The sequence below is a fragment of the Sebastes fasciatus genome, chromosome 19 (genome assembly GCF_043250625.1).
Source record: "Sebastes fasciatus isolate fSebFas1 chromosome 19, fSebFas1.pri, whole genome shotgun sequence".
Classification (NCBI taxonomy): Eukaryota; Metazoa; Chordata; class Actinopteri; order Perciformes; family Sebastidae; genus Sebastes; species Sebastes fasciatus.
The window spans coordinates 15197409-15210817 of NC_133813.1; the positions used below are offsets into that span (position 1 = coordinate 15197409).

Genomic DNA, 13409 nt, shown 5'->3' on the forward strand with positions numbered 1-13409 from the left:
GGCGAGATTTGAGCAAATATGATTAAAAAAAGTTATTTTTTGTAAAACGGTCGCTATATCGTGACGCTAGTAGAAACAGGTTACCTGGAAAAAATCCTGTGCCTCTGTGTCCTACGGTATCCTTCGGTGCTCCCAACGGCATCTGCAAGATTTCACATACTGGAGGAAAACAAGCAGTAAGAGCTGATCTGAGGTCCACTGTCCAGCTGCCGTCTATGAGAGCTGGCTGTCAATCACTTGCGAACTCTGATCAAACGGTCAAACTAGGCCACGCTGATCAAATATGAATCAATATTCTGTTACGTTAAAGCCTATTTCTCGCCTCAAATGTTTTCAGAATCATCTTGTAGTGCACGGTTTAGCTGTAAAATTAGAAAGTTTGTGAAGCTGCCGCCATTGTGAAATCTGGTGAAGGAACGCCAAGTTGCGGTCACATGACCGGAGCACAGCCAATAGGAACGCTCTCTCAATGAAATGACCTGTGATTGGTCAAAGTCTCCCGTCACGGGCTAGATTTTTTAAAGCCTTTGGCAGTTCCGCTTTAAAAGTTGAGTAGAAGATTGCCATCAAACAATCTTTATGTTTCGGGTTTTTTTTCATGTCATGGAAAACAAATATTTCTCTCTGAGCCCGCCTTGTTTTCTAAAATGAACTCTGGTCTCCTTCTAATACATCCTGAAACTGTTTGTTTTCACTGATCAGAAAAAAAAGCTCTGATAAACCCATCAAACAGCAGGCAGATCTGAACACACAGACATCATACACATATTTTCAGATTCAGTTTGATATTATTTTTTTAATTTTTGAAGATATCATTATCTCTGATGTCCATCGCTAAAATATGTGATCCATAAATCTGCTTGGAAACGATAGAAAAAAAAGATGATCCTTATAACTCCAGCACTTGCTCAAGAATAATCAGGTTTTTAAGCTTTCTTCAGTATCAAAGTAATCCAGTGATAGTTGTCTGTACATCCTTGGGTACATTGCAAACAGGAGCTGCTAATAGTGAATTCAGCATACTTTTAATGGTGCCAATTTGCAAAATGTAAACACTGTTGTTTTTGTCAGACTTTGAAACCCCCTCTTGTGAAAAATCAGTTTAAACACAGTGAATGTAACACTTCCTGGACAGCAAATTAAAAAAAACTGACATAATGTGGGCATAATCCAAACGTAAATTATGTGCACAACAAAATCATTTAGTATTTTAAAGGGACTATTTGTAACTTTCAGAAATGCTTCTTAACACGACCTGTGGCCGTGAAATCAACGAAAGTCAGCGTCGGGCTCGCGCTTGCTCGCTCTAAATATACCTGAACGAGCATCACTCAAAACAGTGAGGCGACACACGTCAGCTAAAACCACAATATCACTCTATATTTCAGCTGCTTGGCAGTAATGTTAGCTGACCAGACGAAGGTCTCTCCATGAACATGATTTAGATCTGATCCTAGTGTTGGCCTTTCCTGCCTAAGTGCAGGCTGAGGCAGCGGAGCTCTCCAGCGTGTCTGCCTGCTCTCTTCGCCCGCAGCCGGAGAGAGCAGAGGAGACATCGGCACCCGGTCGGTAACAAGAAGACAACGTAAATCTCTGTAGAGCTCCGTCACTTCACAAAACACAGAAAACCTCTGTTGGTCTGGAGGAGCTGCAGCAGTTATTTCTGCACAAACGTCCCCTGTACATTCACTAGATATTCTCAGAGCTAAAGTAACTCTTCTGCAGTGTGGAGTGAGCGCGCGTTCACGTCTAGAGATGGAGCGAGCTGAGCTGTCTGAGTGAAGGCGAGCAGGCAGAGGAGGAGGGTACAACGGCTACACGCGAACGCGCATATGCGAGCGCGCATGTGTGACGACCCGCTACATTTATGCGCGTACAAAGTTACAAATAGTCCCTTTATGTCATTTCTAGTAGACAGCTATTTGGTCAGTATGTGTCAACAACAGGACTTAGTTAGAGCTCTGGTTATATTTTTACTTTTTAATATGATGCTACTCTGTAAGACACAAAATTGAGTTCACACTGTGGAGTAAAATGACTCCTGTAGATCTAACGACTTGTAATCAGGTCCTTGTCACTAAAGTGATAGCCGAGTCATAACTAAATGACCTCTCTCTAGCATGAGCACAAAAACTACAACTGAGAGTACGTACAGGGGCATCATACTGAATGTGTATAGATGGTTTCCCTCACTGTTGTCTAGTAAAGTCATGATGGGACTTTATGTAAGTTTTTAGGACAAGCTCACCCTCTAGTGGCCATTGTTGATTTATTTCAATTACCATATTTTAGCTTGAGACATCTGGTTCCAGTAAAAACAAAAAAATATTAAAATGATGACGAAATAGAATCAGGTTGATAGTGGTAGTTTTTATAAGTGTAGCCATCATATATACACTTGCATTCTAATTATGTTTATCCTGTGTGGTAACAATCACAGCCTGGATCTTTTTTGTTCGCCTCTCGTCCTCATGTAACTAAATCCTGTTCACACCTGAGCCAGAAAACCAGGTGGGGACGATCTGCAGTTTGCCAAAGCAGTTTTTCAATCCACCCCATGCTAAATGAATTTCACGCTACCATTTTCATGATGATGTGTTCCCCCTCCTATGTTATTTAAACACCTTCTCCACTAAAGAGGTGCATTCATTCCTAAAAATGGCCCTGGGTTGGATGGTGTTTCTTCTGTTTGCAGGTTGTAGCGTAGCACTGGAAAATATGCAGGCCTTGAATGTGTCTCAAAGATGTACGGAGGATACCAACACTTTCCTCTGGGAAATTAACCAGGACAAACCGAAGGAATATGCTGTTCTCAGTAAGTGTTGCTGACTTTTGAAGGGCTTTTTCTTTCTGTATGTTAAGATGTACACTCACTTGTGCATTTGCAATATGTCTGGGGCAGTAGAAGTGCAGGTCCATTTAAACTACAGGGGCCAGCTGTTCTTTGAGAGAGGCCAGTCACACTGAATTTAAAACTCAGTGTTCATTTTAACAATGAAGTGGATCAGGAACCAAGTTAGACAAGCCATCTAAAGAAAAAAAATAAACAGGAAAATGTGAGATTTGTTGTGCCATCATATGGTGTAATGCAACAAATCACATAATTGGTAAACTTTTAGATAACAGCTGTTCACACCAAATAGAAACAATGTGTGTGAACGTATGTATTTCCTTGGAATCCAAAAATATATACTGTACTACAAATCTTACAGCGATTCAAGAGTTTATTGTCATAATCAAAAAGCATCAATGCATGTATCAAATACATCTTAATCTTTATCAATCCTATCAAATCATCTGTGTCTTATCTTATTTACGGTTAGTGTAAGCCTTAAGTTGCGGTGCGTCAATCAGAGACTGATAATGTCTGTTACCTGACCAAAGAGACTTTTTCTATATTATTGAGTTCTTCGGGGTCGTGTTTCACTTAGTAGAACTCCAATGTACTCAATAAAAGTGCAAAATATCACCATTATATAGTCAAAAATAGCAAGCCATGTTCCCCTTTTAGGTTTATTTAGGAAGTAGAAACTGTTAGAGCTGTAAATGGGTTTTTGAAGAGTCACTAAATCTGATTATTCTTGAATCAAGAAAGAATCTTTTTATCCAATAGTGCAGTGGATCGCTGTTTTGTTCTTTGCACTAAGTTGTATTTGTGTGTTGTTTTGTGGTGCTTGTGTGTGTGTTGTCAGTGTATGATGCATTTGGAAAGATGGGCAGCAATGTCGAAGGAGGAAATGCCAACCAGCCTGGCCTGTTGTCGGAGTGTCGCTCTGCACGCGGTCCCGCCTTCTCTGGACAGTACTGCCAAGTGTTCCTTAGGCAGGTAACAACAAACGATGTCATTAAAGAAGATAAAATACAATAATTATCATCCTGACAGTTGGCTTAGATTTTGAACAAAGTGTTTTTACCACCGTAGGGAACAGTCCAGTACTTTGTGGGTATTTGTGTTCCTGACTCCTGTGGAGAAGACGATGTGCAAATGCTGGTGCTGTACGGTCAGTGATTTTAAAATCCGTTTCCTCTGGACAATATCCTTCGGTCGGTCCAATACTTGTTTTGTTTTACTTGTGACTCGTTTCACATTTTTAACAGGGAGACTTCATTTTGGTCAGATGTCCCTCATTCCTCCTTTACCTCCCATCCTGGTCAATCAGTCCACTCAGGAAATGATCATGACCCACTGTTTGCCCAAAACCATTGTCCCTGATGCATCAGATGTCACCTGTCTGTCAGTAGTGTATTTACATTTCAAGGTTTAACTCTATTTTTGTCTTTAGCATTGGTGAGTCTTCCCCTAAAACAGATACCTTCTCTCTTGCAGGTTTGTGTGTTGTTTAATGGTAGCAATTCCTCTTGCGGCTACCCTGTTTACAGCTATAATAAGATGGCGACGAAGCAAAGAGGTCAGTCCCACAACGGAGTCTTCCTGTCTAACCTCTGGCCTCAACCTTTATGGGACCCTGAAGACCAATCGCTCCTCCAGTAGCAATAATGATAGTAGCACCTCAGAAGACGTTAGTAGTAAGTACAATTTGTATTATGTTTTTGTGTGAGCACATGTTAATGATAAGTAATTATTGATCACCGATATGTTGACTGAATATTGTCTTTCTTAGACAGCACCAGGCAGACTCCAATGTGTTTTCCTCGGAGCTGTGTGTACCGGTTCCTTCAGGCGTTCTCTCTACAGACCACCAGTCAGGGTGTGTTTAGCACCTCCTCGTCCATCCCAGGAGGAGGCTACTCCTCCCTGAATGGCATCCGTGTTCTCAGCCTGTTATGGATCATATGTGGACACTCTGCACAGTTCCCCGTAATAACCAACCTGGGTACGATAAGACTTACTGTCAGTTGCTCATTCAGTCCACAAGTCATTTAATTACTTATAAACTTGGGAAAAAAAGTGTGGAAATCTGTGTTTGGTCGATTATTTCTCTGTTTTTACAATGCTGATTGGTATTGTATTTCACATTGTTGGAAACCTGTTTATTTACCTTCACAATGATGTCCAACTTGTAAGGATCATGCATTTGTGGGATGAGCAGCACAGCTGATTATGTGGGTAGCGCCCAAGAAAAATTTGCCAAAATGCTCTGCCAATGGTAAACAGTGTTTTCTCCTGTTGGTGTTGACTCTTGTTTTGAGTTGTTTTATGGATTGGATGATTGAACTCTCTATCAGTAACAAAGAACAAACAAAACATATTGGCAATTTTACACTCTATTCATTTAATACACCGTCAGGAGCCTCAGTAGCGGTGGAAGATCCATACGCAGCCACAACAACCTGGCAGCTCCTCCTGATGCTGGTCACCAACCTGGTCACACGTTGCTGTGGGATGGCGTTCCATTCCTCAACCAGGATTCGTTGCAGGTCAGCCAGCGTGGTTGTGTTGGTCACTCTAACACGTACAGCACGCCCAAGCTGATCCCACAAGTGTTGAATTGGGTTGAGGTCTGGACTCTTGGCAGGCCGTTCCATTCTCTCTACTCCCACATTGTGGAGGTAGTCTGTGATAACTCTGGCTCTGTGGGGGCGAGCCTTGTCATCTTGGAGGATGAAGTTAGGTCCCAGATTGTGGAGATATGGGATCGCCACTGGCTGCAGAATCTCATCCTGATATCTCACTGCATTGAGATCCCCTTCATTGATGACAAGCCTTGTTTTGCCAGTGACATCATTCAGGGAACACACAACCACGCTTGCTGACCTGCAACGAATCTTGGTTGAGGAATGGAACGCCATCCCACAGCAACGTGTGACCAGGTTGGTGACCAGCATGAGGAGGAGGTGCCAGGCTGTTGTGGCTGCGTATGGATCTTCCACTGCTATTGAGGCTCCTGACGGTGTATTAAATGAATAAAGTGTAAAATAGACATTATGTCATGTTTGTTCCTTGTTACTGATAGAGAGTTCAATCATCCAATCCAGCAAACAACTCAAAACAAGAGTCAATACCAACAGGAGAATACACTGTTTACCATTGGCAGAGCATTTTGGCAAATTTTTCTTGGGCGCTACCCACATAATCAGCTGTGCTGCTCATCCCACAAATGCATGATCCTTACAAGTTGGACATCATTGTGAATGTAAATAAACAGGCTTTCTAACGATGTAAAATCCAATGCCAATTAGCATTGTAACAACACAGAAATAATTGACCCAACACATATTCCCAAACTTTTTTTTCCGAGTTTATATTCTTATATATTGCATTCTCTCTATTGCAGATAACTACAAAGACTGGAAGAAAACAGTTGAAAGCAACCCCTTGCATATGCTTACCATCAGTGGACCTGTTTTTCTGGCTGTGGACACCTTTTTACTTCTAGGGTGAGACTGAAACAACATTAAGTTTAAAATAGTGTTGGATTTACTGTAGTGTGTCAGTAAAAAAGCAGTTTCTAGAGCAGCTTTTGTGTTGCAGGGGTCTGCTTAGTGCAAGGTCTCTGCTGGGCTCCATCGACAGGGCTGAAGACAAACTGAGCCCCAGTTTGGTGGGCAACTACCTCTTCAGGAGGATTAAAAGGTACTGTATCGTACATTTAACCAAAGTTATGATAATCTGTCTGTGTCACTGTGTAATTTTTCTCTTGGCAATAAAAACAGATTAGAAGCTCTTCATTGAATGTGTGATATAAAACTAGAAACAAGCTGTAAATGTGAATTCTCTTTGTGTTTCCTTTGCTACAGGGTTCAACCACTGCATATGTTTATTATGTGTCTAACCATTGGCCTCATGTCGCTGCTCCAGGGTGGACCCTGGTTCCAATTTCTAGATACACAGATGGATTGTAAGACGTACTGGTGGGCTAACGTACTGTTGATTAGCAATCTCCTCCCAGTCCATGAGATAGTAAGTTTAAGCAAAAATTTAGTAGCACCAATTCTATTTTGACATATTTCTATACTGACCTATTTCTAAACATTTTATTTCCCGATCGCTCCTCAGTGTATTCCTTGGACATGGTACCTGTCTCTGGACTTCCAGTGTTATGCCACCACTCCTCTGTTGGTCTATTTTTACAGACTGTATGTCCGTGATTTCTACCTTTGACAAACTACATTTTTGAATCATGGCCATTTCCCACCATAACAACTCTAGTTCTGTAATCTTATTCATCCTGTCTTTTGTTTATCAGAAACAGAGGTGTGTTTGCGGTCATCGCTGGAGGCCTTCTGCTGTTGACCACTGCGGCCGGTGCTATTATAACTGCACTCATGCACCTGCCAGTCTTTCAGCCGTCTACACTGTAAGACTTAGTGATGCTGATCTAGTATTAATGCAAACAGCCAAACGCATGAAATGTAAGGTGACTTATGCCTAATTTATACTTGAGTGGAAAAGCTTGCGCAGAGCAACAGAGATGGTTTGCAGAGCTCGCAGAGAGCTGCAGAGACACGCTGCACACCTCCTGAAAAATGTGACTATGCGGTAGGCACTGCGGATGCCGCATAAGGTTTCAATGGACATCAGAGGCGGTGGGATTTCCAGACAAGCACCTCACATACGTTACACCAACAACAACAACCATATTAATTCCACGCACATGAGCTCCTCCTCATAATCCAACTGTTAATAATTCTATTTCAAGCGATGGAGTTGCATTTGGCAAACTTGAATGGAAAAATGTAATCAAGCCTATCAAATAAATCAAAGACCGCCTAACAAAACATTTGAAGACTACAGGTCCTTATCAAAAGCAAATTACATGCAACACACAATCCGCCACAGTACTATGTATGCCTGGCGTGCGCACAGAACGCATAGGCCCACAGCGACAGGAGTATAAATCAAGCATTAGATATCAAGTTATATATATATTTTTTTACTTTATTGTGAAATCCAATGTCAAAGAGAGTAAACGCTAACCAGCCATTCCATCGTTTCTTTACAATTAAAAAAATGTTTAATTTGCTTGCTTATTTTTTGCAGGACATCTGATAATTATGCCTTGCATTACTATGTGAAACCGTACACCAGATATGGGCCGTTTTTAATAGGGATCTTGACTGGAATGTATTTGAAAACAAAGAAGGATCAGCTGATAAAGAAAAAGGTCAGAATCACTACACACAGCTTATTCTTTTACTGGATATTCATGTGCTTATCGTGTCTTGCTGTCGTTCCAGTGGCAGGCAGCACTTGGATGGTTCTGCTGTCTGTTAATCTTGGCTGTGGTGGTTGCATTGGCCTACGTCCTCAAGGAGACCCCAGCCTATCCATCTGTGCCACATGCCCTCTACCAGGCACTGCACAGGCCGCTCTGGACTCTGGCTGTGACCTGGATCATACTGGCCTGTGAGGAAGGTTACGGAGGTAAATCAAGAGCAGGGATATTCCACAGTCCAAATCCCATAAAATACCATTTTAAATACTTATCTTAACAATTAGTTGATTCATGATTGATCACACTATAAGACAGAAACTTGCTGTGTAATGATTTCATGGCAATATGAGAAAAATATACTGTAAAATTTGGCCCATTTTCCCCATTTCAGCCATGAGCAATACTTAAAACAATACATTTTTAACCCTCATCTACCTCTCTACAGTATACAAGACCCAAATTAATGATTTAGTTAAACAAATATGGATAGAAATATAGTTGTACCATGTTTGCACACTTATTAAGTGACTTATGAGTAAAAGCTTTTATATACATGAGAGCATAAATATGTTCTTAAAAAAAATAAATTCTACGTTTTCTTCTGTGCTCTACGCTCTCCAGGTTTTATCAAGAGCCTCTTGTCATTGGGTTTCTGGGGTCCTCTTTCTAACATTAGTTTTGCCTGCTATCTGACACATCCTGTGGTCATAATCCTCTACAATGGCTTGCAAGAGACCCCAATCCACTACACAGGCATCAGCTTCGTAAGTCAGCACATTTCATTAAGTTTCATCGAGCCTAACACTGAGGTGTTTCAGATTTGACCATTATTTAGCTGTGTTTCTGTATCCCTTTCTAACCTCATGTCTCATGTCTTCTTCAGATGTACCTGTTCTTTGGCAACCTGTTGCTCACGCTGGGGGTCAGCTGTGTGCTTACTATGCTGGTTGAGAAGCCATACATCCTCCTAAAGTGGAGCAGTACATAACAAGACACACAGTCAGAACGTTTTTATAGTGATTGCTGAATACTTAGTTAATGGTTCTTTAGTTTTAATGTGAAATCATAACGACAGAAATAAAACTGGGAAAAATATCTAACTGATCTAACTGCTAGTGAACCATTAGTTAATGAGTAACTCCGAATAATAATTTTTTTAGGGTAGGTAATGATTAGTAAATGATTACTTGATTAAAGAAAAACGAATGAGGTCCCCCTAAGTAAAGTGAGACATAATAATGAATAGTTACTGAGGAGTTCCTCATTACTTCATCATTTTTCTAATGATTGCACAATGATGACACAAAAAGGGTAAGTAATCATAATGATGAAGTAATGAGGAGCTGTAATTGAATTAAATGAGTCGTTACTAGCTTTTTGCTGCGCAGCAACAACTCATAACTAATCATTACTTAAAGCAGCAGTAGGCGAGATTGGAGCAAATATGATTAAAAAAAGTTATTTTTATAAAACAGTCACTATATCCTGGCAGTAGTGCATGAAACAGGTAATCATCGTAAAAAAAAAAAAAATCATGTGGCTCTGTGTCCTCCGGTGCTCCTAATGGCATCTCCAAGATTTCACAGACCGGAAGAAAACAGCCAATCAGAGCCGAGCTGGAGCCTTGCTGTTGTAAACTGCTGTACTGTAAAATGAGAAAGTTTGCTCCGGCTGGTGGGCGGTGCTCGGTATTTCCTCAACTGATCTCAACATGACTGCCGGGTCACAGTCTTTCTCATTTTACAGCTAAACAGTACACTACAAGATGTTTCTGAAAACATTTGAGGCGAGAAATAGGCATTACAGTAACAGAATATTGATAGATATTTGATCAGCGCTGCCTAGTTTGACCGTTTGATCGGAGTTCAAGAGTGATTGATGGCTACCTCCATTGAATGAACAGCCAATAGGAATGCTCTCTCTCTCTCTCTGAAATTACCTGAGATTGGCCAAAGTCTCTTGACAGGGGCATTTTTTTTCTAAAGCCTGATAACAGAACCATGAGGAGGTGCAGAAGTCTAGTTTTCTCTCAGAACACTTGAATTATAATATGCTGAAGATATTCTGCCTACTGCAGTTTAATAATTAATTATAGGAATTCCCAGTCTGTTGTCTAGTAACTCATCATTACCTACTATATAGTCCTCCATTAGGAATTATTAGAGAAATACTCATTAACAATTCAGCAACTATCAAGTTGTTCCTGATTCATTCCTCACTCGTTTTGTAATCATTAGCTACTCAATTTGAGTGGGAATTACTCATTAACTAATGGTTTCACTAGCAGTTAGTTCCTCATTCTTTCCCCAGTAAAAACTCACATTTTTGTGTCCCTTATTGTAAAGTGTTACCGGCTGTGTTTCTGTATCCCTTTCTAACTTCATGTATTGCATGTCTCTGGTCTTCTTTAGATGTACCTGTTCTTTAGCCACCTGGTGCTCATGCTGGGGGTCAGCTACTGTATGTGTTTACTGTGCTGGTTGAGAAGCCATACCTCCTCCTAAAGTGGAGCAGTACATAACAAGAAAAGTATGAGAAAAATATACTGTAAAATTTGGCCCATTTTCCCCATTTCAGCCATGAGCAATACTTAAAACAATAAATGTTTAACCCTCACCTGCCTCTCTACAGCATACAAGACCCAAATTAATGATTTAGTTTAACAAATATGGATAGAAATATAGTTGTACCATGTCTGCACACTTCTTAAGTGACATGTGAGTAAAAGCTTTTATACACATGAAAGCAGAAATATGTTTTTAAAAAAGATCAATGCTACATTTTCTTCTGTGCTCTACGCTCTCCAGGTTTTATCAAGAGCCTCTTGTCATTGGGTTTCTGGGGTCCTTGTGCAGAAATAAATGCTGCAGCTCCTCCAGACCAACAGAGGTTTTCTGTGTCTTGTGAAGTGACGGGGCTCCGCAGTGAGAAACGTTATCGTCTGAAGCAGGAAAAGCCAACACTAGTATCAGTAGTGATTCATGGAGAGATCTTCGTCTGGTCAGCTAACATTACTGCCAAGCAGGTGAAATATAGAGTGATATTGTGGTTCTAGCTGACGTGTGTCGCCTCACTGTGTTGATCAATGCTCGTTCATGTCTATGTAGAGCGAGCACAAACGTGCGCGCGAGCAACAGGATGCTGACTTTCGTTGACTTAACGGCCACAGGTGTCGCTGTTAACAAGCAATTTCTGATTCTTACAAACAGTCCCTTTAATTAAATCATGTTTAGTTTAGGCAAGACTACTATGTGTTCAGTAGTGTAAGATAAAAGCCAAATATGGCTTGCTATTTCTCTCATAACACTTTGGCATAGTTAAGATGTGTTCCATATCTATCATTTGCCTGCTATGGCACTCCTGCCTTAATTGGTTGCTCACGCATCCACACAAACAAAACGTGGTTGTGACGCACACCATTTTCCACATGGTCCCGTTCCAGGGAGTTTAGGGAAGGAGGTGTAGACGCCGAGCCGAGGCAGACTGTGCAACAACATGGTGTAAAAATATATCTCGCTTTGGTAAGATGACACTTCTCTCACCATGACTACATGAGTCCACGGGGCCGCATCCGATACAAAACCCCAGAACAACATGCCCAAGATGGTGTAACATGTCTGAGGCTGTTTCAAATTTGTAATGACGTCTTGGAGAAGGAAGAATTAGCGTAATAGTTAAAAAAATACTGAGTATGGCTGAGATACTCTTATTAGCGCTGTGGCCAAATAAGTTTTACATTGTGTAATTTCATATTTACCTGTATTTAAAAGATATAACACTGTTATACTGAGAAGCCAAAGAACCGCACACACTTATCTTTTAATAGCTACATCATATCAAGTCCTTATCTAATTAAGGTTCTGTCCAAGTGCTGCTTGGTGACTCAATTAATGTAGTAAATAGTCAGTCAGGTGATGTGATACAAAGGACCTCATGCAGCAACATTCTCTTAAATTACTTTTATATTTTTTCTTAATTTTCTGTTAAGAAAAAAAAAAAAAAGTGAAGTCAACTCCAGATGAACCAGATGTTCTTAGCCATCTAAACTTGCCCTTACCCAGGTGACCTGAATGATGAATACCACTTGATCATAAATTGGAGGCCTGTGGTCAATTTTTTTATTAGCATAGGTTACGCCCCCTAAACACTATATAACACAAGCTTAAGAGATTTTAACGTTTTGTTCTACAATATAAAAATACGTCAGGAAATATCCCACTCATAAAAAAGGCGGTTGCTAACAAGTGGCTAAAATAGGCTACAAAACGTCATCAAACCAACTCGTCCGCCTTTACAGCCTCGTTGTTTATACTAGCAGTCACGCAACCGTGGTGTAGTTCGTTTATAGCCTTACGTTAGCTTTTTACTTCTGGTGATTGCATTTGCACTTCAAAAATAATAAAAGTGGTGTTCATTTGTGGAGATTATCTAACTGAACAAAAGGTGCAAGTATCATAAACGTCTGTTTGCCACAGGGATGTGACGGTGAGGAAATTTTCCCACCGGTTAATAAACTCGTGACAACACCGGTGTCAAACATTTTAAATAAAATGCACTGCTATTCCTGTTTGGTGGTTGTGCTGTCCTGATAAGAGTAGCAGGCCCTATGCTGGATTCACTATTATAGATCCCGCATGCTTACGTACATGCTACGTGACACAATACTGTCAAGAGCTGCCGGTGGAAAATGTCTTTGTCAAAAAAGGAGAAAAGTGGACACAGAGAGTCAGGTTTTCCAGGAAAAATGGACCAGTTCCTATTTCATCACTACGGTAAATGAGAGGCCAGTGTGCTTGGTGTGTTCACAGCACCTTTCAGTGCTCAAGAAATAATATTTGTTCTGATTTTAGTCATAGCCGAGAGATCAGCGAGACATCTCAGGTTTTCAGAATGTACTTGTACTTCTTTACGCTACAGAAAGGGGGACATTTGGAGGTGTTGTTATTTATAGGTTACTATGCAATGGTTTTACTGGTCCGGCCCACTTGAGATCAAATTGGACTGTACGTGGCCCATGAACTAAAATGAGTTTGACAACCCTGCCTTATAGCATTGGGTTTAAATCTGAAATATAGCCAAATAGGTGCTTTCTGTTTTCGCTTCACATCATCTTGTCTGTGAGCTCTCTCTCGTCCCGTGTGTGTCAAATATGACACCTGTTACTCTGAGCTGAGATTCTGTATGGAGGAGATGCATTCACTGTCAGTTTGAAGTGTCCGTCGTCCGACTTTGTATTGATAACACGGTGCTGATACGCCAAAATTAACTAAATGGGTTTTATTTCTGTAAAAA

At 40.7% G+C, this 13409-nt stretch overlaps 1 protein-coding gene across 1 annotated transcript; it reads left to right on the forward strand.

The window, feature by feature from the left end:
* The first annotated feature begins 2681 nt into the window (after positions 1-2681).
* On the forward strand, positions 2682-9241 carry oacyl (O-acyltransferase like). The gene is made up of 15 exons (XM_074617654.1): positions 2682-2815; positions 3693-3826; positions 3923-4001; positions 4099-4234; positions 4328-4527; positions 4623-4835; positions 6237-6339; positions 6434-6535; positions 6700-6862; positions 6959-7038; positions 7149-7259; positions 7943-8066; positions 8140-8326; positions 8739-8881; positions 9001-9241. The coding sequence occupies exons 1-15, from the start codon at positions 2719-2721 to the stop codon at positions 9103-9105; spliced, it is 1977 nt and encodes a 658-aa protein (XP_074473755.1). The 5' UTR covers positions 2682-2718; the 3' UTR covers positions 9106-9241.
* The last annotated feature ends 4168 nt before the right edge of the window (positions 9242-13409 follow it).

Coding starts and splice junctions, on each gene's coding strand:
- oacyl (XM_074617654.1), top strand. CDS start 2,719: ATGCAGGCCTTGAATGTGTCTCAAAGATGTACGGAGGATACCAACACT. Junction 4,528..4,622: donor CACCTCAGAAGACGTTAGTA/GTAAGTACAATT, acceptor TGTCTTTCTTAG/ACAGCACCAGGCAGACTCCA. Junction 6,536..6,699: donor CTCTTCAGGAGGATTAAAAG/GTACTGTATCGT, acceptor CCTTTGCTACAG/GGTTCAACCACTGCATATGT.